We start from the raw sequence: 21432 nt of genomic DNA on the forward strand, positions 1-21432 counted from the left end.
GGGGTCCTAATTGTCAATAAAAGGAGATGTTAAGAAATTGTTAGTATTTGCCTGCCATGATAATTTTAAACAGTAAGTCATTGCATAACTCTTACTTGACTGTATTATTTGGGGTGGGATGTGGGGATTGATCAAGAGACCAGCATGAAACGTGGAAGGGAAACTCTCAAGATACATCTAAAAATGCCCCATCGAAGGTAGGCAATAAAAGTGAATAGACACCATTTTATCATTACACCAACATGCACCCACTACTCAGCTCCACGTCACATCTTAATTTTCATATGGGACTTTGCTGTAGCCTCGTTGCAAAACAAACAAGAAAACTAAAGCATCATTAAACTGCTGGATAGCTCAGTGGTTTCAGTATCTGGCTGTGGAGCCTGACATTTGGGAGTTCGATTCCCCGCTGGGCCTCCTTGACAGGAGCTGGACCCAGTGATCCAGAGGGTCCCTTCCAGCTCTACAGTTCTAAAATTATTGTTATCCTTATTAAGCACATTAGCAACATCACGGTTCATCACCTTCTGTTCCTTTTCACTCTGGCATTACTTGCATTCAGTGTGTTTGGGAAAGCGGCTGATGTTTATCTTTCACGGCAAAGAGCAACAGACGTTGGCTGCGTCCCCACCTGCATCCACCACCACAGGCGGATTAAGTGGTGGGGCTAAATAAGCAAGCACCAACTTCCCCGTTGTGAGGTCATTGCTTCCCACGCCATGCAGGCAAATGGATGTGCATTTGAACACTCCCTCCCCTCATCGCCTCCCCAGGGTAAGCAGAAGAGGATTCCTCACTTCAAAATGGCACGGAGAGGTGTGGAAAACATTAACCACAAATACTAAAAGCTCAACACACAGGCGCTTCCAGTAATACTTTCTCCAGGGGCAAAAAACGCCTCTTGCTGGAGCCTTCCGCAGGGCACCTCTTCTTTCACGTACCTGGACTTTGGATGCTGGTGCTGCTTGTTCTTCTGCCCTTCTTGCTCTCCTTCTCCTTGCCCCCTGCTCCAAAAAACCTTGCCTCAGCTCCTGTTTCTCCTGGTCTGTTAGGTTCAAGCATGTGTTTGATACACAGTCGCTATTGGCATCGGCTTCCTCCCTGCCCACCTGTAAAACAACAGCTGCTACTGGCTTTTCTATTGGGGGGAGGCTTCTCCATCCAGAATCAAGGGGAAGAAGCACTTCGTTGATTAACTACCATTCCAGATGTTGATGAACTGCTCCTTCCATCATGACTTGCCCAGGTTGAGAAGGGTTTATGGGAAGTTCAAGAATGGGGGGGGGGGAGGCTTGTTCCTCATCCCAGCACAATCCTAAGGGCTGGCTTTGTTTCTGACATGTTAGGCAACATCCTGTGGCTTAGCATAATAAAATGCACTAAAGTAGGTCTATTGGATCAATGTGGATCTGGTTAGCCAACTCCTCCTTAAGTTCCACTGATTCAAATGGGTCTATGCTAAAGTAAGTGACAATCAGAGTGGGCCTATTTGAATGCATGGAACTTACAGAGGAGGTGATTCATCTAATCCCCATAGATTCAATGGGCCTACTCTAGTGTAATTTACTACACTGAGCACCAAAATGTTGGCCATTACCTGTCAAAGTGCAGAGAGATCCCCATGCCAGGATCATGTATAGCCACAGGAATCCTCAAATGCTGACAAGATACAACTCGAATACAGACTGATCACATCGGCAACCATTCAGGCAAAGAATCAAGAGACAATACTTCACTTGGTGCTTTCACTAAGAAGGATTTTCTCTTTGCCCTGCATTACTTCTGAACCCTTTTTGAAAACCACTGTTTATCATTAAAGAGACAGCAATAGGGCTGCCGTGACACTCCCAGCATCATTTTAACCAGAGTCTGACCTAATGGCAGAATGCATGCAAACCACTGGTAAGGCCTCTTGCACTTTAATAATTCATCTGGAACTGGAAGTCTGGGCAAATGACAGGACAAGCTGTACCTGCAGACTTTAGCTTTTAAAGATACAGGAGACCCCGACTGACATTTGCGTTGGCTCTTGAGTTGCAGCAAGATTAGCATCTCCTTGATGAGATAACTGGCTTTCTTGCTACTGGAGCACAGATCAGGGTATCCACCAACAATGAGGAAAGTGGTCTCCTCCAGATGTTGAACTGCAGCTCCCATAATCCCTGACCATTGGCTATGGCTGCTTGGCCTGATGGGACTGGCAGTTCAGCAACACCTGGAAGTATGTGTGTTACCTACCCTTGCTTTTCACCCTTGGTCTCTTAGATGAGTTGCAAAAGACAGAAGCAAAAGGAAACTTTCTAGGGACATCTTCAGGCAGCCTTTTGCCTACTGAGCTGCAACAGCCTCTACAGTTCCTTCCTAATTCAAAAAGCTATTTTTGCCCAGTGAGCAGAGGAGCCAGGAGGTGGCCACAGGAGGAAACATCAGAAGCTGTTGGCATTGTGCATAAAATAAACAGATTCTGTGCTGGCTGTGTCATCTCCTCCAACATTAGGGATGGACATTTGTGACCTTCCAGATGTTCTTGACCACAGTTCCTCATTGCAGGCCATATGGGCTAGGAAGGACTGGTGGGATGTGGAACTGAAAACAACTAGAGGACCACTGTTGCTCACCCCACATACCACTGATATCTTGAGAAAGGAAGTGGAAGGACAAAAACGTGAACGGCCAGTAGTCAAGCAGACATGGACATTCAGAGGTGAGCAAGTGTTGCCAACGATTCAGGAGTCCCCTCCATCATTATCTTTGAGCATCCTAGACAAGTGGTGAACAAATGCGTAGCTCTCTAGATATTTGTGCATTTTTATTTCTCATCATCCCTCTCCACTGGCTACACTTGCTAGAATGGATTGGAAATGCTGGCCACCCACACCTGGAGGGCCACAGATGCCCAGTCTCACTGCCCTGGAAGGAAAGAGATAACTTTTTAAGATCTATCTTAATACTTAACCTTTGCTGACTCAAGAATGCTCTCCAGATGCTTCTGGCCACATCTGTCATCTTCACCGCGGATCATTATCCATATAAATCAGGCCCAACATGAGTTGTAGTTCTAAACATCTGGAGGACACCGAGTTTGGGGGGGGGGGACTGTTGCACACAGGCACACATAAGGGGGAGGGGGAGGCTGTATTACAGGGTTAGAGGATCTCCAAGAGAAAACATATGTTTGACATCCAGAAGACCCTAGAGGTTCAATTCCTTCCAGTTTAAAGGATACAGCAACAGGTCATGGGGGGGGGGGGACCCTCTCTCTGAGATTTTTGCATAACCTCTGCAGATCTGTTTATAAAAGACTGTAAAGGGGCTCAGAATGAGTGGGCCCCAACCTTTGGCCCACCATGCGTTTGGGGCTTCAGCTCCCTGGATGCCAGCCATTGACTCCGCTGGAGGGTAAACCCGAATATTTGGAGGGCCAGAAGATGAGAGAACTATCAGGGCAGGCCTGAGCCTTGAGCCAGGAACCAACCTCCGAACTTCCCTGCACCGGCTCTTCTTGATCACAGCTCAGACCAGGACCATTTTTAAAGAAAACATTTATTTACACATTTCAGCAAGTACAAAGTATAATACAGGGCCTGGATCAACCTCAACGGTTCCTTCTTCTTCTTTTATTATGAAACATAAGGCGCTTTCTCTACATCAGCGGTGGGCAAAGGGCGTCGGATGCGCGAAGGAGGTGAGGAGGGTGCTTTCTGGTGCTTCTCTGCCGCCGTCATCCTCATTTCTTGCCAGAAGGGGTTGGGAATCCTCCACCCCCACCCCCACGAAAAATCAAATGACGCTTGGTGGCTGCGTTTGCTTGAAAGGGAAGCCCTGATTCCCGTGGCGAATACATTGCCCACGGCGTTAACGTCGCTTAGGGGACAGCTGGGGGCAGACGGCTTTTCAGCTTAAGAGGCTTTCTGCTGAAGATAATGCATTTATTTTCCTTTGCTAAGTGATTATCCGGGGGGCGGGGCGAGTAGGAATGGGTGACAGGGCACATCCCAGGTGGAAGTCCGAGAGGGGCGAAAAGCAGCTCCCCATCCACAGTTCTGCGCTGCGTGTGCGCCCTTCTAGGGCCATCCTAAAAGACGTGTCCGGCTGTCCGTATATAAATAATCCCCATCCTCTTTGTCGCTTTCCCTCCCTCTCTCCCCCCCATATTAACAGTGCTCGGCATCGCGGTGCATAAATAAATTAAATTATTAACATTTCTGAACATCCCCTTCCCCCTCCCTCCCCCACCCCCTCCCCCGGGTCCAAAAGCGACTCCAGTCCCCTCCTTTCCTTTCCCCTTCATGGGCCAGCTCCGGGCAGGGTGAGGCCGGCGGGAGCTCCGCACCTGAAAGTACCGGCCGCCAACCAAGGCTGCCGAGCCGGCCCAAGAGCAGCGGGCCACCAGAAGCCTCCGTCCCCGGAGCCGATCAGGGCAGCCGGCACGGGGCCCTTCCTTGCTCGGGAGAACGAACACCACCCACCCACTCACTGGGGGGGAAGGGGGAAACGGACCCCAGCCAACAGGGCAAGATGATGGACGAGAGGGCTTGCCAGGAGCTCGGCGCCTCTCCCTCGCCCCGCGGCAAGGTCCGGGGCAGGCCAGCCGCCCGGGGGATCTCCGGCGCCCGGGTGGGGAAAGGGGAATCTCTTGCATTGCGGGGGGGGGGGATTGAGAGAGCGAGAGGAAGCATCTTCTCTTCCGGGCAGAGAGCGGGTCGGTGTGCAAAGCCGCTGCGAGAGGGAGAGAGAGAAAGGATCCAGAGCCAAATCCGTCCAGGAAGCCAGGTCTGGGCTGGGCCGGGGCGAGGGGGGGCACTCCTCCCGCAGCTAATCCTGGTCGCCTCCGCCGGAGTGCGGCGAGGGGGTGTCCGCAGCGGGATCGCCCCTGCCCTGCCCGGCCCGGCCCGGCCGCGCTCCGGCACCACTCCGGGCCTCGGTGGGCGGCGGCGGCGGCGACGTTCGCGCAGTGGCCGGGGCGCCGCCTCGCCTTCATGCAGGGAGGGGTGGGGAGGGGAGCGGGTCGGTCGGTCGGTCGGTCGGATGGATGGTCTCCGGGCGTCTCACCCGCCCGGGCGGGGACACCCCCCCCCTTACACCAAGGAAGTGACGGGCGGGATCTTGGATCCTTCCTCTTCCCAAGGCTGGAGGTTCTGGAGGGCGAAGAGGGACGAGTTGTGCAGGCAGAGCGGGTCCGGCTGGATCGAGTCGTTGAGCGACTTCTGGAAGGCGTCGTGCTGGAGCTGCAGCATCAGCCGGCTCGCCTGCTGCCGCTCGGCTTCCCGCTCCTCCGCCGTCTGGCGCCTGGGCACCCAAGGGCGCGGAAAGAGAGAGGGGGGGGAGAGGGAGAGACGGGAGGGGAGGGGGGGTCCCCCCAGTCAGTCAACTGCAAAGGCCCAGCGAGCCCTCCCCGCCCCTCCCGGAGGGGGGCCAACCCCCAACCTCCCCACGCACCCCCGCTTCCCTCCTGGCCTAGGCAGCGGGCAGGGGTTGGAGGAGGGCGCCGCGGCCATCCACTCCGAGCACCTTCAATCCTGAGTAAAGAACCCATCCCGAAGGGAATTCTTCCTCTCCCCCCCCCCACCTCCTCCCAGCCCGGTTCCTGTCCATGCGGATCGCCTCCGGAGCCCAACCTGCTCCCTTGCCCATTGAACCCCGCGATCCATACGCTCCCCCTCACACACACACAAACTCTCTCTATGGAGAACCTGGAAAAAAAACACTCTTGGGTGTGTGTGTGTGGAATGACTCCTGACTAAGCACAAGGTGGTGTAGGCCGAAGGAACCGGTGGGATCAGGCCCACGAATTTCGAAATCAGATTCAGGACCCTTGCCAATGTATTAAAGTACGTTTAAAAATAAGAGGCGGAGGAGGAGGAAAAGGAGCTCTGGCCCGCCCGTCTTTCGCCCTCGCTCGAGGACGGGGATTTGTAGCAGCCGGTCAATTGGGGGGGGGGGGTGTCGAAGCGCGTTGTGCTGCCTCGCCGACAAGCCGGTGGCCGCAACTTCCCCCGGACAGCCCCGATCGCGCCTCCGGGGCCTCCAGAAGGGCCCCCGAGCCTCAGGCAATCCATCGCCCCGGGCAGTGTTTGCGGGCGATCCGCCCCCACACCCGCCGCTCGGCTTTTGGGGTTTCCCCGATGGCGTCCTTTCTATCGGTTAGACGGGGAAGGAGCAGCGCTTCTCGGCCCGTCCAGAGGAGGCTGGCCATTGGGGGGGGGAGGCCCTTTTGAGGCAGGTCACGGCGGTCCTTCGGGGACTTAGACACACCCCCCCAACCCGCCTGGTGGAAGAGCTCAGCCTCCTCTTCTCAGCAGAAATAGAGGAGCGGCCAAAGGTGGTGGAAAAATCGTCCCGGAATGTTTTTTCGAGGTACACGGGACCGAAATGGCTCTGTCTAATCACGGCCGGTTAAGACATGCTGTGGTTTCTCCTACACCAATGTCTACACTTATGAGGCCCCCTATGATTTATTTGAAAGATAAAAAGAAGGTATAATTGCATAACTTTGAGTTGCCAGGGTGGAGAGACCGCCCATCATCTGAGGTCCCAAAATGAAGCTCATTTAGCTTTCTCAGCTTAGACGTAGTGGCCCAATTTTTCTAAATGAATCTCACTTTCTCTTTCAACGGGGGGGGGGAGGGTGGAAGCCGGAGGGGGGGCAGCGCAGATATAACAAATACGCGGAATCTAATGGGATTGGGCTTCACTAGGTAAACAGATGGTCAAAGTCAAGACTTTGGAGTTTCGGCGAATGATGAGAATAGAGAGGCATCGTTTATTTGGGTTATCACTTCCAGGGCTTTTCGGTATCATTCGCGGCGGGGCTTTGGAAGGTCTTGCTGGGGAACGCGACAGGATTCAGGCCAGTTTGGGAGAGAAGGGCCACATGGACTCGGTAGGGATCGGGGCCAGGGAACCTCACGCGCAGCGATTTACCCGGAAACAAGTCCCTTTGCGCTGAGCAGAGCTTAGCAGCTCGATCGGCGGCCGAGAATGCGAGATGTGGGGGGGGAGGGTTTGATACATCCTAAAATCTTCGGGGGAGCCGTTTCTGGCCCTCCAGCGACGGGGCGCTCTTCAGTCGGGCTACAAACGGAGTCGCCCTGGCCTTATGGCTTCATCAGCTGGACAGCAGCCGGCGCAGGTTAAACCCGACAGCCGAGTTTCACGAGACTTCCTCGCGAGTAATTACTGATCCGGCTCCAGTCTTAAGCGCTCTCTCTGGGCTGCTTTTGGTCAGGATACGAGCCTGGTCCGAGCGTAAGCTGGAAAGCTCGGAAGGTCTCCGCCTCGCGTTCCCATCATCCTTCCGCGGAGCCCTCTCTCCGGAAATGTGGAGGCGCTAATTCTAACGTGTGAAAATGCTATTTACAATTAAGCAGTGCATAAGTATATGATTCTAAATGAGATCAAAACACGGGGCAGGAGGGAGAAGAAAAGAACGAAAAAGAGAGAGGAAGGCGAGCTTTTGGAAAGAAAGAAAGAAAGAAAGAAAGAAAGAAAGAAAGAAAGAAAGAAAGAAAGAAAGAAAGAAAGAAAGAAAGAAAGAAAGAAAGAAAGAAAGAAAGGGATTTTCCTTTCTTAAACGAGAAGCTTCCCCGGCGCTTCTTTTCTATGCACGGAAAGGCAACGATGTCCAAAAGAGAGAAAACGACGCCTATAAGGACGCACGAAAATCACAGAAAGGGAAACAAAAGACGGTAGAAAGAAACCTTTGCCCCAGTCGTTTTGGGTGACAAGTAAGAAATCTATCTTTTCCCAGCGTTGTTTTAAAAACAGATCGAAATGGGCTTGGTTCCCCGCTGCTTCCCTAACAGGTTATCCTTAGAGGAGTTCGGTTCGGCCTCTCCTCCTTCCTTCCTCCCCTGCCCTCCGCCGCCCGCCAAGATCTATAAGGCCATTAAACGGGTCCCTCTTCTACACCCGAATGCCCGACCCAGTTGGGAGGAAACGTGGCGTGTTCCAACAGGGCTCGTCCCACCCGACGGGTTTTCATAAAGAGGAAACGGCCCCTGATCCTGAGATTTCTTAAAGACATGGATGGCAAAATTGAGAGAGTGGACTTGGAACGGAGGTGAGACGAGGGTCTAAAATTTGACCGCGGCAAAGCCGTAAACCTGTGACTTCGCCTCTTTAGGGAAACGGGAGGAAACGGAAACATCAGACCCGAAGCCTGGATCTGGACGGTTCCCGTCCGTTAATGTGTACAAATAAAGAAGCCAACGAAATACTGTATACTAATGCGCTATTAAACGAACAGCTCTTCGGGAGGAGCGAAGGCCAGGGGTTCTCCTCGTCTATTAAAGCCCTCCAACCGGCCCAGCCTAAATTTGATGCGTTGGATTGTGACCAACGACTTCCAACTGGAAAAAAACATCGCTTTGAATTCGACAAATACATGTAATTTAATAGCAGAAAAGGATAAGGCTGCGCGATTAGATATTTAAAAGAGCGCTCCTCCCTATGTCTCTTTCCAAGTAATTGTTTACTCAGCCGGTCTGCTCCGAGCGATTTCTGCTGAAATTAAACGGGACTTCCTCCCATGTCGGTAGAAATACGGATTAGAGTTTAAGCGGTTTATTCTGCAATCATGTTCGCATTCTTATTATTCCTCCTATTGCGTTATAGCATGCTTATTATTGCCTTTAATTGTTATGGTCCTATAACGTGCTTGTTATTGGCTTGAGTATTTGCATCGGTTCGAAAGAGCAGCAAATGTAAAGCTCCGTTTCCTTCCATTGAGCAACCTGAAAGCACGGGTAGTCTCGGGATGTTGCGAGAGAGAGCAAACAAGGACGTGTAGCCGGAGTCGCGGGATTTAAAATAAAAAATCCTCCCCCACTAAAGAGAGACTTATGTTCACACAGCCGGCAGTATCCCAAAAAAGCGGAACTCCCCAATGGACACGCGCTCAAAAGACAACCCCAAAGCAACCGATCTGACCTCCGAAGGCTGTCATCTGATGCATCTCTTTACTCGAGAGTCAGTGTCATTGAAATCACTGGGGTTTATTGCCGAGTAAACAAGCCCCGGAGGATCTGCTGTCATTCAGGATATTTAAACCTTCCCGGCTGGATATAGCTTCGGGTTGATCTACAACTGAGCCGGCAAAAAAAAAAAAAAAACAAGCGGCGAATCTACCGGAAAAAAAGTTGAAAGCAAGAAAAAAGACGGCGGAAATGGTTCTGGAGCGCGTAAATTACGCTGGTGGGAAGATCCGCAGGCGCGGAGAGGAAGAACCGGCCTCTTCCGAAGCGGACGGTGTTGGAGGAAGGCGGAGGGCGTGTTTGTGGAGTCCTAAGATTAGGGCGCTCGGGGTCAGGATGGGTCCTGAGCGCCAGGCTGCCACGTGGTTTTAAATTCCCCCACACCCACAATACTTCGTTTGTGGGTGAGTCCCTTGCTCGGGCGGCGAGAGCCTTTTTTCCCTTCTGATTTTGAGGGCTCGCCATGGCTTAGTTTCCTGGATTGTATGAACGGGGCTCCCCAGGCGTTTCTCAAGAAAAGCCTCGGGTTGGAGGTTGGGGGTGGGGGGGTGGTCGGGTGGGGAGGCACCATCTGAATTGGGCCTCAGGTGATCGAGAAAGAAATAGTTGCCCCCCCCCCACACACACACACACTTCCTTGCTTAAATTCTCCACCCCTTTCTCTTTGTCCCAGAAGCTGCTCCCTTTGTACCTCTGCCTGCCTGTCTCTCTGTCTCCTGCTGGCGCCACTAAGGGGAAGAGTTTGGGGCAGAAACCCAGGGCCCCACAGAGCAAACGGAGGGGAGAGGCGGAGGGGATGCCCTCCCCAGGCTGGTCTGCCTAGTGTTGAACTAGGGAGAGGTATGCTGGGCCACCTAACCAAGGGGTCTCCGGCAGATCATTCAACTCTGGAGCCCAAGATCACCTAAGGGCACCCCCTGATCCTGCCTCTCGAACCAGCGGCCGTCAGGATCGCCCTGGGAAAAAAAAAGCAGGGCGTAACAGCCGGAGCTCCCTCTCCCTGTTTCGACAGCCAGCTTCCAGGGATAACGCTGCCCGCTGCCCGGAAAGCTGGCAGTTCAATTCTGCCGGCCAGGCATGAACTCTTGGACGAATCCTCTTCGAAAGCCTCGCTTGAAATGGTGGTGGTGAATAAGCCCCAAAACTAAGCAGGCTCTCGCCGCCCGCTCCGATCATTCCATCCGCGACACCGTTCCGTCGTTCCGCGGCGCGTCGTGCGAATCTATCCCTTTTGCCTGTCCCGAGTCTCGTCGCCGATTGATTTCAGGGTTGGGAGATAAAGCGGCCTGCTCTTCACCGACTCGCTCCCTAACCCGATCCCCAGTGTTGGCTTCACACAGACATCTAGACAGAGCCTATAGCTCTGCTCCTTAGATTATGACGCGCCTCTTAGTTAAAAACAGATATGATGAGAATAATAGGCTTTGTTTTGGCAACGTGACGGGGCCGATTAAACCTGACCCAGCTCAGGACCTCAGCTTGTCCGAATCCGAGTCCGACTTTGCCTGCAACGCTGAGAATTTGACAGACTTCTTGCCGCGGCGATCTTCCCTTTTTTTTCCTATGTTAACCAGGGAGCCAAAGAAATAATGCCCGACGAACACATGCTGTTGTGCGTTTATTTGTGTGAATCAGCTTCTTCTGTCCGCTTCTGCCTTCATCTATGTTGGTCTTTCGATGAAGGCGGTGTTTGGGTTAGGGAAGGGCTGAAGTGCCTAATCAGGGTCACCAAATATATCTTACGTCTGGGATAATTCCCTCGCCCCCACCCCGATTTCCCGGGCCCCTCACAGCACAGGGTGCGGACGTCTAAGAAAGTAGGCCTGTGCGAACACCCAGCTCTCCTCAAGAACTGATGGGAACGAAGTGTGACCCCCCCTTCTCCTGAGCATATGCCCAGTTCTTCCCGCCGCTTTTCCCAGGGAATCCCTCCCGCCAATCAGGAGGTTCCATGGGCTTGCTTTGGGGGTCCAGAGGCTTCACCATCGCGGAGACACCGGCCTCTGTGTGTGTGTGTGTGTGTGTGTGTGTGTTACTGCCCTGCGGCGAGAGGGCGAAGCGGAGGGCCCAGGCCCCCTTGGGTTTGGGTTGGGTGTCCAGCCCCCTTGCACGACTCACCGCCACTTGGTCCTGCGGTTCTGGAACCACGTCTTGACTTGGGCGTCGGTCATCTTGAGCGACTTGGCGAGCGCCGCCCTCTCGGCCGAGGCCAGGTACTTCTGCCGGTGGAAGCGCTTCTCCAGCTCGCAGATCTGCACCCGCGAGAAGGAGGTGCGCGGCTTCTTGCGCTTGGGCGGGGTGCGGTTCTGGTAGGGGTGCCCGATCCTCCGCGTCACCGTGAAGGGCGTGAGCGCCGCCGCCGCTGCGACAGGAGAAGGAAGGGAGGGAGGAAGGAAGGCGGACAGGTGAGCGAGCGAGCGAGCGAGAGAGTGAAGAAAGGGCCTGCAGCAGCCGGCCTGGCTGAGAAACCCAGGGTGCCCCTCGCCAGTCCTGAAACATCTGCCTCGGACAGAGAGGGGGTGGGTAGGTGGGTGGAGGGGGAGGCAGAAGGGCTTCTTCTCTCAACCCTCCCCCAACTGAGTCGAGGGTCAATAAACTGGGGCTGCCGGGAGTCCACCGGCTACCCGGGATGTTGGCGCACGCACTTGCCTCGATCCTCGTGAACCAAGTGCGCGTCCGCGGGACTTGATCGGTGTCTCTGAGTGGGAGAGAATATGGTCCCCCCCTCCACCCCACCCCACCCTCATATGCTCAGGGTCTGAGCGGGTGGCAAAAACGGTGGGCTTGTTCCGCCCATTCCCCACCCCCCACCCCCTAGGTCCCTGCTTAGGGGTGCCGTGGGGATTCAAAGCCTCCCTAGACAGAGCGTGAGAAGGGTCCCTCGCAGTTGTTATTCCGGATCAAATAGTACAGCGGATCCGGAAGGGGGGCCCTAATCCTGGAGAGCTGTACCCGAAACTCGCCACCAAACCCCACATCGCCCACCCCGGCCGCTTGTAATACAGGCTCAGTTGCCCCCTGGCATCAAAAAGGAAGCTCAGGCGATGAACGGACATATTGAACAGGCGTGCGTCGGAGGATACCGCTCGTTATTCCTGGCCTTTGTCACTTTTATAGCACTTTCCCGGGTCTAAAGTGCTTTGTGCAGAGAAAGAATCGCCACTGCTACGCAGTGATACTCTGTTCAAACCAGGCTTCAGTGGAACTGGCCGAACGGGAAAAGCACTTGTCGGTCCGGGCTGCAAGAGCAAATAATTCTAATATATAAATCTATTGGTATTGCTAGTGGTACCACTCTTTTTTCCTGCAAGTTTCAAGATCCTGTGGTTTCCTGTTCTTTTTCTCCCCATCTGGCTATCGAGAACTTTATAGCCTGCCGCCCTTCGACACCCCAGACTTCTCTCCCTCCCTCCCCCCTCTCTTTCTTTTCCCATATTAATTAATTTATTTGTACGATCAACAGATCAGATGACTTTTCCCATATATAAAATACGTTCACCTTGAAGTGACAGAGCACTTTCCCGACCTCGGATTCAGGGGCTTCGTTTGGTGCTTGAGAAGGCGCTTCTAACTAACCCTCTTTTGGTCTTGCCCTTCATCTTAATCTGCGCATTTAAATCAACGTCGTAGGTTTCTCTTTTAAATCTCTAGCTCTCTATTTCCCTCCCCCCCCCCGCCCCAGTGCCGGACACAACACCTAGTGTAATCGGATTAAGCACGGCGTTTGACTCGCCTCCCTCCACGGTCGTAAACTGCGATTTAAATAAACCGGCCAACCGGAAAACCGTCCGAGGGACTTAAAATTGTGAGAATATGGAGATGTATTAAGAGATGAGTGTGGCAGTTTTCTGGGCTGTCACTTTCGGAGGTCGTATTTTAAATGTCAACAATCCCACTACGAACTGCAGGGTATCTATCCCTTTTCTCGTGCTGAAGAGAGGATCAGCCGAATAATAATAATTTTTAAAAAACCACACAGTTTGATGCCATGATTTTACGTAGGTATTGGAAATAGGAACAAAACTGTGGGCCATCCTTCCGCTTCTTAGTGTAAGGATCTTATTTGATGGATGTTATTTTATATTTTTAACAAAACTTGGTGGACCATAGGAACAGGCGGAGATTTTTTTAAAAAAGGCGAGCAAAACTCGAAACTGCCCAGACATTTTTATTTAATTATTTTTTACAAGCTTGGGAAAGGACTTCTGGACCGACCTGCCCCGCTTTCTCCAAGCGGCCTTAAAAAAAAAAAAATACACCGAACCAGCACCGCTTACCTGTGAATCTGTCCTTGACGAACCGCCTGCTGCTCTCCATCCAAGGGAAGTTGAGGCTGCCCAGGCTGGGTACAGCTGGCATGGCGGGTATGGCACTCGAGATGGGAGGTGGCACTGCCCCAGGGATGGGTCTGTGAGCTGGCACCCGGATCACGCCAGATGGAGCCAAGCTTAGATTCACACTGTAAGATCCAGAGTCTTCGAAAGGTCCCCCCAGGCCCGCGAAAGTGCCCGGGAGGGACGCGTAGGCAGGGGCGCCCGTTCGGGTCGTGCTGCTGCCGCCGCCGCCTCCACCGCCTCCACCGCCGCCGCCGCCGCCGCCGCCGCTCACGGGGCTTCCCAGGTAATTTGTGGCGCCGTCGGATCCTCGGGGGGCGGCTTGGGAAGAGGGCTCCTGATCAGAACTGTTCAAAATCTGATCAATCCCGAAGCTGATGGGTTCGTGTTGATGCGGGGTCTGCGTGTTCGTTGGCTGATCCATCCTTAGTGAATAGAAATATTGGCTCAAAACGGGAGGTGTGCGGAGGGGGGGAGAGAGAGAGAAAAGCACGATAACAACCCAAAAAAAAAAAAAAAGGATAGAGAGGGAGAGGAATTCCCCTATAAAAACGCTCCCTTCCCTTTTTTTACAGTAGATCCATGTAAGGTCCTGGTTCCTATAGATGTCACACTGAAACTTTGCCAAGACTGGTCCAGCCCGACAGATTCTGTGTCATCTTTTTTGAACCAAACCTCGAGTTTCTGCTTCTAATTTCTCTCCGGCAGCTGCCATTGGCCGCAGCCAACCAGCCTCTCTCCTCCCATTGGCTCCCGGGTTTCAATAAAGGTCTAATTCATTGGAATAGGAGCTTAGGGACTGTTCCACGGTGACATCATTTTAACAAACGCACAATAGGTCAAATTTATTAGCTAAGATAATGCGGGGCGGATATTGCAATGAGCATCTGCGATTGTTGTCTTTGGAAATTAGCGATATGAAATGGAACCGAACCTTCGCAATTACTAGGCTAGCCCCTCCCCCCCTCCCTCCCTCCCTCCCTCCGGTCCCACCCGTTGGAATCATTAACAGAGATGCTCGTTGAACCGAATTCCAGCCCGTTCCAAGCCCTGCTCCCCATCATCCGCCCCACAACTCGGGCCATTCACGTAGGGCCAAGGTAACTCTTCCCCCTTCCGTTCTTTGTTTAGGTGCCCTGTTGCGGAGCGAGGGTGGCCGCACAATCAGGCTACCTGGAGGTGATGATGCCTTTGGGGCTCTCCCCTCCAAACCCTTTACGGTGTCCATTTTCAGCTAAGGATAAACTCCAAAAAAGGGGGCTCAGCATTCAGAGTTACAGCCCTTCCCCGTTGCGCCCTTTTTCTTTCGCGGACCCTAAAACACACGGAAGAACCGGCCTGTGCCGCGACAAGGAAGGTGCTCCCTAAATAATTCGAGAATTATTGCATTTCAGCATCACACTTCCGTTTTTTCGAAGACTAAAAGTAATGTCCTTCCGTTACCCAGGGCAGACCCCTGTTTCAGAAAACGAAGGGGAGACGGCAGAAAAAAAAGGTTCCAGCCCTCTCTGCCAGAATGGTGCGCGTTTGCCCTCGAAACCTCGGCAGACCCCGGCGCCCACATTTCTTCCGAAGGTACAAGACAGTCACAAAGCGTTTCCCCCCTCTTGAAATGCAAAATATAAAAATAAATCCAGGTTTATTTCTGTTGAGCCGCACGTACAAATCCCGATCTTTAGTTTTGAACAGCTAAATAAAGTCACTCTTTTTTTAAAAAGTTTATTTATTTGTTTCAACCGCCGCGGGTTTCTGCTTTGAGAGCTTTGTATTCCACCGAAGCCATGGTGGCGGCGGCGGCGGCGGCTGATTTGCCAGCTGTTCGTTTGTATGAACTCCGGCTCCTGCCTCCGTCCGCCTCCCTCTTCAGCCGGGCTGCCTGGCGCGAGTGCCGGGAATGGCCTCCCGCACAGAGCTTTTTGGGGCGAGGGGAGTCGCCTTGAACAGGATTCCGCTCCGGATTCATTTATGTCAACAGCGCCGTCTGGTTCTGTGAGTTTGGAGACGCTCCCTAAACGTCCAAATTGGCCTAAAAGCGTTAAAAATTAAATAACGCTCAAATGCATTTACTTAGTTTCCCCTTTATAAAGGGAAATGAAAACAGGGAATAGAATTTTCCTTTTAATAGAATGTAATAGTATTTGATCAGCACCTGTTAGGGCTGATGTCGCGAGTCAAGAAAGCGGTGACAAGGAGGGAGTATATTAGTTTTTAAAGCTTAGGATTCAATTACGGCAACACACTGAATAATTTAAATGGCAACAGTAAATGCAAACAGACCTGTGGAGTTTTAGTGGGCTTTATTACACTGAAATGCGGCCGAGCGGGAGGCGAGGGCATCCCTCAGCGTGTTCCCCTTCCTCTCCCTGGGCCCCCTTTCTGTCCCCTGCAGCTTTCTGCCCAAGCTCTCCGGAGGAAATCAAAGGATTCCGTCTTCCGACAGCTCGCCTTTCTCACTATTTAGTTTAAATACACACACACACATACATCCGCGCACCATCTATTTTCCCTACGACAACGGGATCCCCCTTGGTGTTTTTCCTCGGCTAGGAACCGAGGGAGAACATTGGCCCAGCCTTTTGTTTCGTTTCGTTTCGTTTCGTTTCCTTCCCCGAAAGAAGGGGCGGCGGGCGGACTGCTCCGTCTAACCAGATGTTCCCCATTTGTGGTGAAAATCGAGGATTTCCGCGCTGGCGGATTCCAGGACGGGAAAGACGGCGGAAGGGGCGAACTTTTTGGATGGGTCGACTTGGGGACTTCTACACCTCGCCCAGCCCTCCCCCGCCCCCCAGTTCCCGGGCAAGTCCGTTCCTTCGGAAGCCGCTGGATGTCTCGGCGCTAGGATGGAGGTCGAAGCCCGGGTGGAGCCTGTCCTTTGTCGAAAGGCGCATCGCTTCTCCACGCGAGATGCTTGGGTGGAAACCTTATTCTCTCACGCGAGGGAGGAAGAAAACGAAACGAGACGAAGCTACTTTTGGCCCCAGGGGGTGGGCAGGACACGGCGCGCTCGGGGCTCTTCAGTGCCGGCAAAGAGGCAGCCGAGCTGGGCCGGTGATTTTGGCCAAGCGAGGCTGGACCATTCCTACTGCGCTTCGCTTTCGCAGCATCCTCGCCGGAGGGAGCAACGAAAGCGAGCCCCGGAGGCAGGCGTTGGGCCCTCCAGTGCCCCCCCCTTTCTTTGCTTTCCTGCGCTCGACGAGGAAATCTGAGTCCACCTTCGAGCATTTCCCCAGCCCACTCCTCAAAAACGGGGAGCGCCATCCTTAGGAGAGGCCCTTCTCGCCTCCTTTCTCATTGGGTTGGTTCCATCGGTAGTTTGAATTCCAGACCCACATTCAATTCAGCCTTTGGGGATTTTACACCCTGGCAGACTATCGGTTTCCCCTCGACTAGCTGTTTCTTCGCCTTTTGTTTTGACAGAGAACTTTCCAAAACTAATAGTACAAAAAGGCAAGAGCAGAGGGTATCTTTAAATTCGCAGATAATTAAAAGAGAACAAAGGAGACGGAATTGATTTTAACTAGGAGGCAAAGGAGACGGAAAACTTAAATTTCTCAAAAATTGGAGGAACCTTCTTTCTCGCTTTCGCTTCGGCGCTCGGTCCGGTTTTCAGATTTGTAGGGGAGTTAAATGAAGGGGCGAACCAGAGGAGTATCCGGTAAACCAGGAAAGGGGAGGGAGAAGGAGAGGACACGAAGCCCCGTCGGTGGCTCCTGCTCCCCCCCCCCCTTTTCCAAAGGAGTGACCAAAGGAGTAATCAGAGGGCCTCTTGAGGAAGGAAGGAAGGAAGGTCTAGAGAGGTGGGAGCGAGGTGGTGTGTTCCCTCCCAAAGCCGACCAATCTAAATGTAAAGCATTTGGGCTGACCCGGAGAAGGCGTCGCAATCAGGACTACTCTTTCCAGTACATTATTATTATTATTATTATTATTATTATTATTATTATTATTATTATTATTATTATTATTATTATTATTATTATTATTATTATTATTATGAGAGGCAGCCCGGAAGGAAAGGCAACCCTTATTTAAACGTCTCCCTGACAGTCCAATGGAGACAGGAAAATACAGTAGATCTCTCTCCTTTGAGGCAGAGCCAGCGTGAGGATCTGGTGGCTGCTCTTCCTGCGAGGCTGCCGTCGCCGAGGCGAAGTGGGGATCGGCTCTGGAAAGAAGGCATGGAAAAACAACCATAAAGATCGTCGGTTGGCGGGCCACGTAAAATCTGCCCCCTTCGCTCTCGTTTCCACTCGTCAGCTTCTCTCTCTCTCTCTCTCTCTCTCTCTCTCTGTGCGTGTGTGTGTAGAATGCAAGTTATTGACTTCTACTTTTGAGTAGCTCGCAGCCGCTTTCAGGGGCAGGAGCAGCTCCCAAGCGCGCTAAGCAGCTTTCCCCATTCAGTGTAATGGGTGGGCACGCCCTGGTTTGCCCTGGCGGAGCCTTCCGACTGAAGGGACCAGAGAGACCTGTGCGCCCACCGTTAATGGGCATCCTTCGATGCATTAATGCTCACCTCCTAGGAAAAGGAATTACAGATCCTCTCACGCATGGCGTTCATTTCAAGAGGCAGCTGTACGGCACGGCGCACAACTGCAACTTGCAAAGCAGGCAGAAGGCTGACCTACAAGGACGCGCGCCGAGAGGATGCGCCTCCCGAGGTGGGCCGAGGGCGAAGAAAGGACGAGGAAGCCTCGCGTCGCGGCCTCGGCGCGATTGCAAACACGAGACTTGAACGGCTCCGGCGTTTAGGCAACATATTCCGGATTTCGTAGAACTGAGAAATATCACGTCAAACGGTACCAAATCGTGCACAAGTTTTCCAGCTTTCCAGACCCTTTCATCTTGCCGTGGGCAGACGAAGACAAATTAAAGGAAGGGCTGACGAGTCGGGTCCACCCTGGCACCACCACCACCATCATTTCCCACAGCCCCTCGCCCTTTAAAAAAATTATTTATTTATTTATTATTGGATTTATATCCCGCCCTTTTAGACAGCAGTCTACTCAGGGCGGCTCACAAAAATGTGCCGTGTGCCTTCCCTCATTAAAAGTTCTGGGGAATCTGAAAGCTTGCGCCCTGTTTTGGGACCTCTGAATTGACCTAATAAGGGTTTGGGATTTTCTTTAAAAAAAAAAAAAGTTTAGTATAGCTTCTTTCTCCCCCCCCCCCCTTTCCTTTCCTTTCTTGGCCACAGAGATGAGTGTGAAATATCAATAGCCTTGTGATACTCGTACTTAAAGATTAACATCTTTTTCTTGGTGTAAGACTTCGTGAACTTTAGCCCACTTCAGATTCGTTATGCCAAAAAAAATTAATTTTTGGAAGTGACACAAGGCTCTGTGGGGTTTCCTGGAACAGACTAAGCCCCGGCAAACGTGTATTTGCGTGTACACACACAGACGCACGCACGCACGTATGTGGACAAACACACAAAAAAACACATGCTCACTTGTACGCACGCGTATCTGTGTCTCTGTACATATCCACTCCTTCCTCTTATATGCTCGAGTCTACAAACAGCTATAAATCACCCATAGATACGGTTTGCACCCCGTTATCGCCGCGACCCCCGTCTTTCTGGATCTGCCACTGCCAAGCTGCACGTGCATCTTTAGGCATCCCGGGAGCAGAGGTTTCCTGCCCCGAAGAGCTTCCAGTCTCAGATCGGACTTCGGGACAACAGCTGAGGCCAAAGGACTTGGAGGCGGGGCAGAAAGACGGAGGGAGAGTGGGTGTGTGAGAGAGGGGAAGAGATAGAGGGGGAGGCTGGAAAATTTGAGAGAGATAGAAAGAGCTGTGAGTAGACTGGTTAGAATTCCCAATTCGAATTCAGCTCCCCAAAGGCGGGAGCACGCGCTTTGGGGACGGGCGCCGTTCTTCTCCCTCCGGGCGCCCAGCTGCGGGCCCAGACGGGCAGGAGGGAGGCTCGGGGCCTCCAGGCAGCTGCCGGACCTGGCGGGGCGGCTGCCCGAGCGCCCGGGGCTGACTCCTCCGGGGCCCCTGGTCTGATAGGTGACGCCCGGCCGCTAGCAGAGCCCAGGCCGTCCTGGCTGGCTGACTCCCGTCTCGTCCGTTCCCGTCCCCTCCGCTGCCGCCCGGGGCCAGGTGGTGGCGGCGGCGGGGCGGGCCTGGTCCGGTTGCCTGCTCGCCCGCTTGTTTGCCCGCCTTTGGGAAGCTGCTGGTGTCGCCGCCGCCGAGGCCGCCGCCGTCTGGGAGGCCGAGCTAATTGGATTCCCTCCCCCGGCTCTCGCGGCGTGTCTAAGCGGCCTGATCATTAGTTTGAGTTTCCTATAGAGCGGCGCTAATTGGATTTGCAGGATACCAGCAAGCTGCTCGGCGCTGCCAGCTTGGGGCGGGTGGAGGCGACGGCGAAGGAGGGAGGGGGGGAGGGGAGGAAAAAAGGCCTTCCCGTCCCAGGTTGCAGAGATCGGGGGGGCGGAAAAGACACCCCCCTCCCGACACACACACACACGGTCCGGTGGGGGGGGAAGCCCGGAAGCGCCCTTTTGGCCAGCGGGAATGGGATTCCCCTCTAGGGCGGATCTGCACTTGGGAGGGTTGGCTTAGGTTGGGGGGGGGCTCTCTTTCACTCCCCGCCCCCCCCCCCGGCAGGCTGCTCAGTAAATAAAGCCAGCGAGCGAGCGCCCGCCCCGGCGGTCCAGCATCAGGCCAGGCTTTGTTAGCGGGAAAATTGCGGCGCGATCTGCATAATAGGAAGCGCGGCTGCCCGCCCGGGGCGAGCTTTTTATTGCGTGTGTGTCGGCTGTTATCAATTTTGTGAACGATTTCACAGGGAGGCCTGGCAGACTCGAGCTGGAATAATATGCAAAGATGAGCTTTGAATAATGAATGATGTGCTTTTAAACCAATTCCAAAGTGTCTCTGATCGTACAATATGAAAAGGGGTGGTAAGTAATAGTGGGTTTTAAAAGGCACTAGTATGTTTTTATTACTATATTTTTAAAAAAGATATCTATATTATTTGGACGAAATGGATAATATATCACAGAGTCTTTGATAATCATATAAACAATACATTTTTCTTTGGGGGCGAATACTTTTCCTTCCCTTTCGCTCCTCTCTCTGTCTCTCCCGGCTTCACACAGTTAACTTATATATAGACTATCAACACACACCCATCTAAGCCTTGGCGACCTTATTAAAAATTAACTCCATTTTAATATCAGCTTTTAAGTTTAATATGTTGACGTTCTGTACTTTTTACTTTAATTATATTTTATAATTAATAACGCAGGAGCGACGGTATTCTTGAAACGCGGCTCTTCTGCCCTCTTTTTTTCCCCATGAATAATAAACTTGGGAATTAATTTTCAGGGTCTGGTGGTCTTTTCCAGGGTCACATCTCGTCTATAAATATTTTTCTGTTCACTATCAGGTGAGTTTATTGCCAGAGATATAGCTGTCTATATTTCATAATAAATGTTTTCAAGATATTTTATAGAAACATCTTGGAATATGTAAGAGTCCCCCCCCCCCCCCCCCCGTATAAAACACACATCTAAACTAGCCAGTCCTACAAAACTATCCTTGGGTTTTTTACTAGCCTGTTAAATTCAATGAAAACTCCTATTAACCCGTTAAATTAAACGCGATTTATACATTGAAAGTGTTATTCGTTGTGTTATTATTTAACTAAAGAAATAAATAAGTGGAGCGGAGTTGTTCACGAAGGTGAATCCCGGCATCGAAAGCTGGTTTTCTGTTGGCGAAGTTTCTCTCCCCTTGCCCACCCGTAACGAGGGAGATCGCGAGTCGTTATAAAGTGTTGGAAGAGGAAGAAGAAACGCGAAGCAGCCACCGGGAAAGTAACGTCTTCTCCGGGAACTTCAAAACCCTGGCAATAAGGAAGGTGGCATTTTAAAAGAAAAGGAACAGGAGGGGAAAGAGAGAGAGAGACCGACCTCCATCCGGAGTTGCAAGCAGGAGAGGGGGCCCCAGAGACCACTGCCGCTTGGCGTTTGAGTGGGAAAGAATGTAACGACATCTCACATTCTCGTTACCATCCACAGTTTCCAGCAGCTGGTAGACCGCGCGCTAGAGGGGTGGAGGGGTGGGGGGGGATAAACCCGCCTAACCCAGCATCCCTTCAGGGACGGAGGGGATGA

At 52.5% G+C, this 21432-nt stretch overlaps 1 protein-coding gene across 1 annotated transcript; it reads right to left on the minus strand.

Moving 5' to 3' along the window:
- Nucleotides 1-4261: 4261 nt before the first annotated feature.
- Nucleotides 4262-13969, minus strand: TLX3 (T cell leukemia homeobox 3). Its single transcript, XM_020793676.3, has 3 exons — nt 13253-13969; nt 11094-11337; nt 4262-5289 (listed from the first exon to the last, which is right to left on the minus strand). The coding sequence occupies exons 1-3, from the start codon at nt 13731-13733 to the stop codon at nt 5079-5081; spliced, it is 936 nt and encodes a 311-aa protein (XP_020649335.3). The 5' UTR covers nt 13734-13969; the 3' UTR covers nt 4262-5078.
- Between the last annotated feature and the right edge of the window lie 7463 nt (nt 13970-21432).

Source organism: Pogona vitticeps, chromosome 1 (assembly GCF_051106095.1).
Source record: "Pogona vitticeps strain Pit_001003342236 chromosome 1, PviZW2.1, whole genome shotgun sequence".
NCBI classification, from domain to species: Eukaryota; Metazoa; Chordata; class Lepidosauria; order Squamata; family Agamidae; genus Pogona; species Pogona vitticeps.

Coding starts and splice junctions, on each gene's coding strand:
- TLX3 (XM_020793676.3), bottom strand. CDS start 13,733: ATGGATCAGCCAACGAACACGCAGACCCCGCATCAACACGAACCCATC. Junction 11,338..13,252: donor CGTCAAGGACAGATTCACAG/GTAAGCGGTGCT, acceptor CTCCTGTCGCAG/CGGCGGCGGCGCTCACGCCC. Junction 5,290..11,093: donor AACCGCAGGACCAAGTGGCG/GTGAGTCGTGCA, acceptor TTGGGTGCCCAG/GCGCCAGACGGCGGAGGAGC.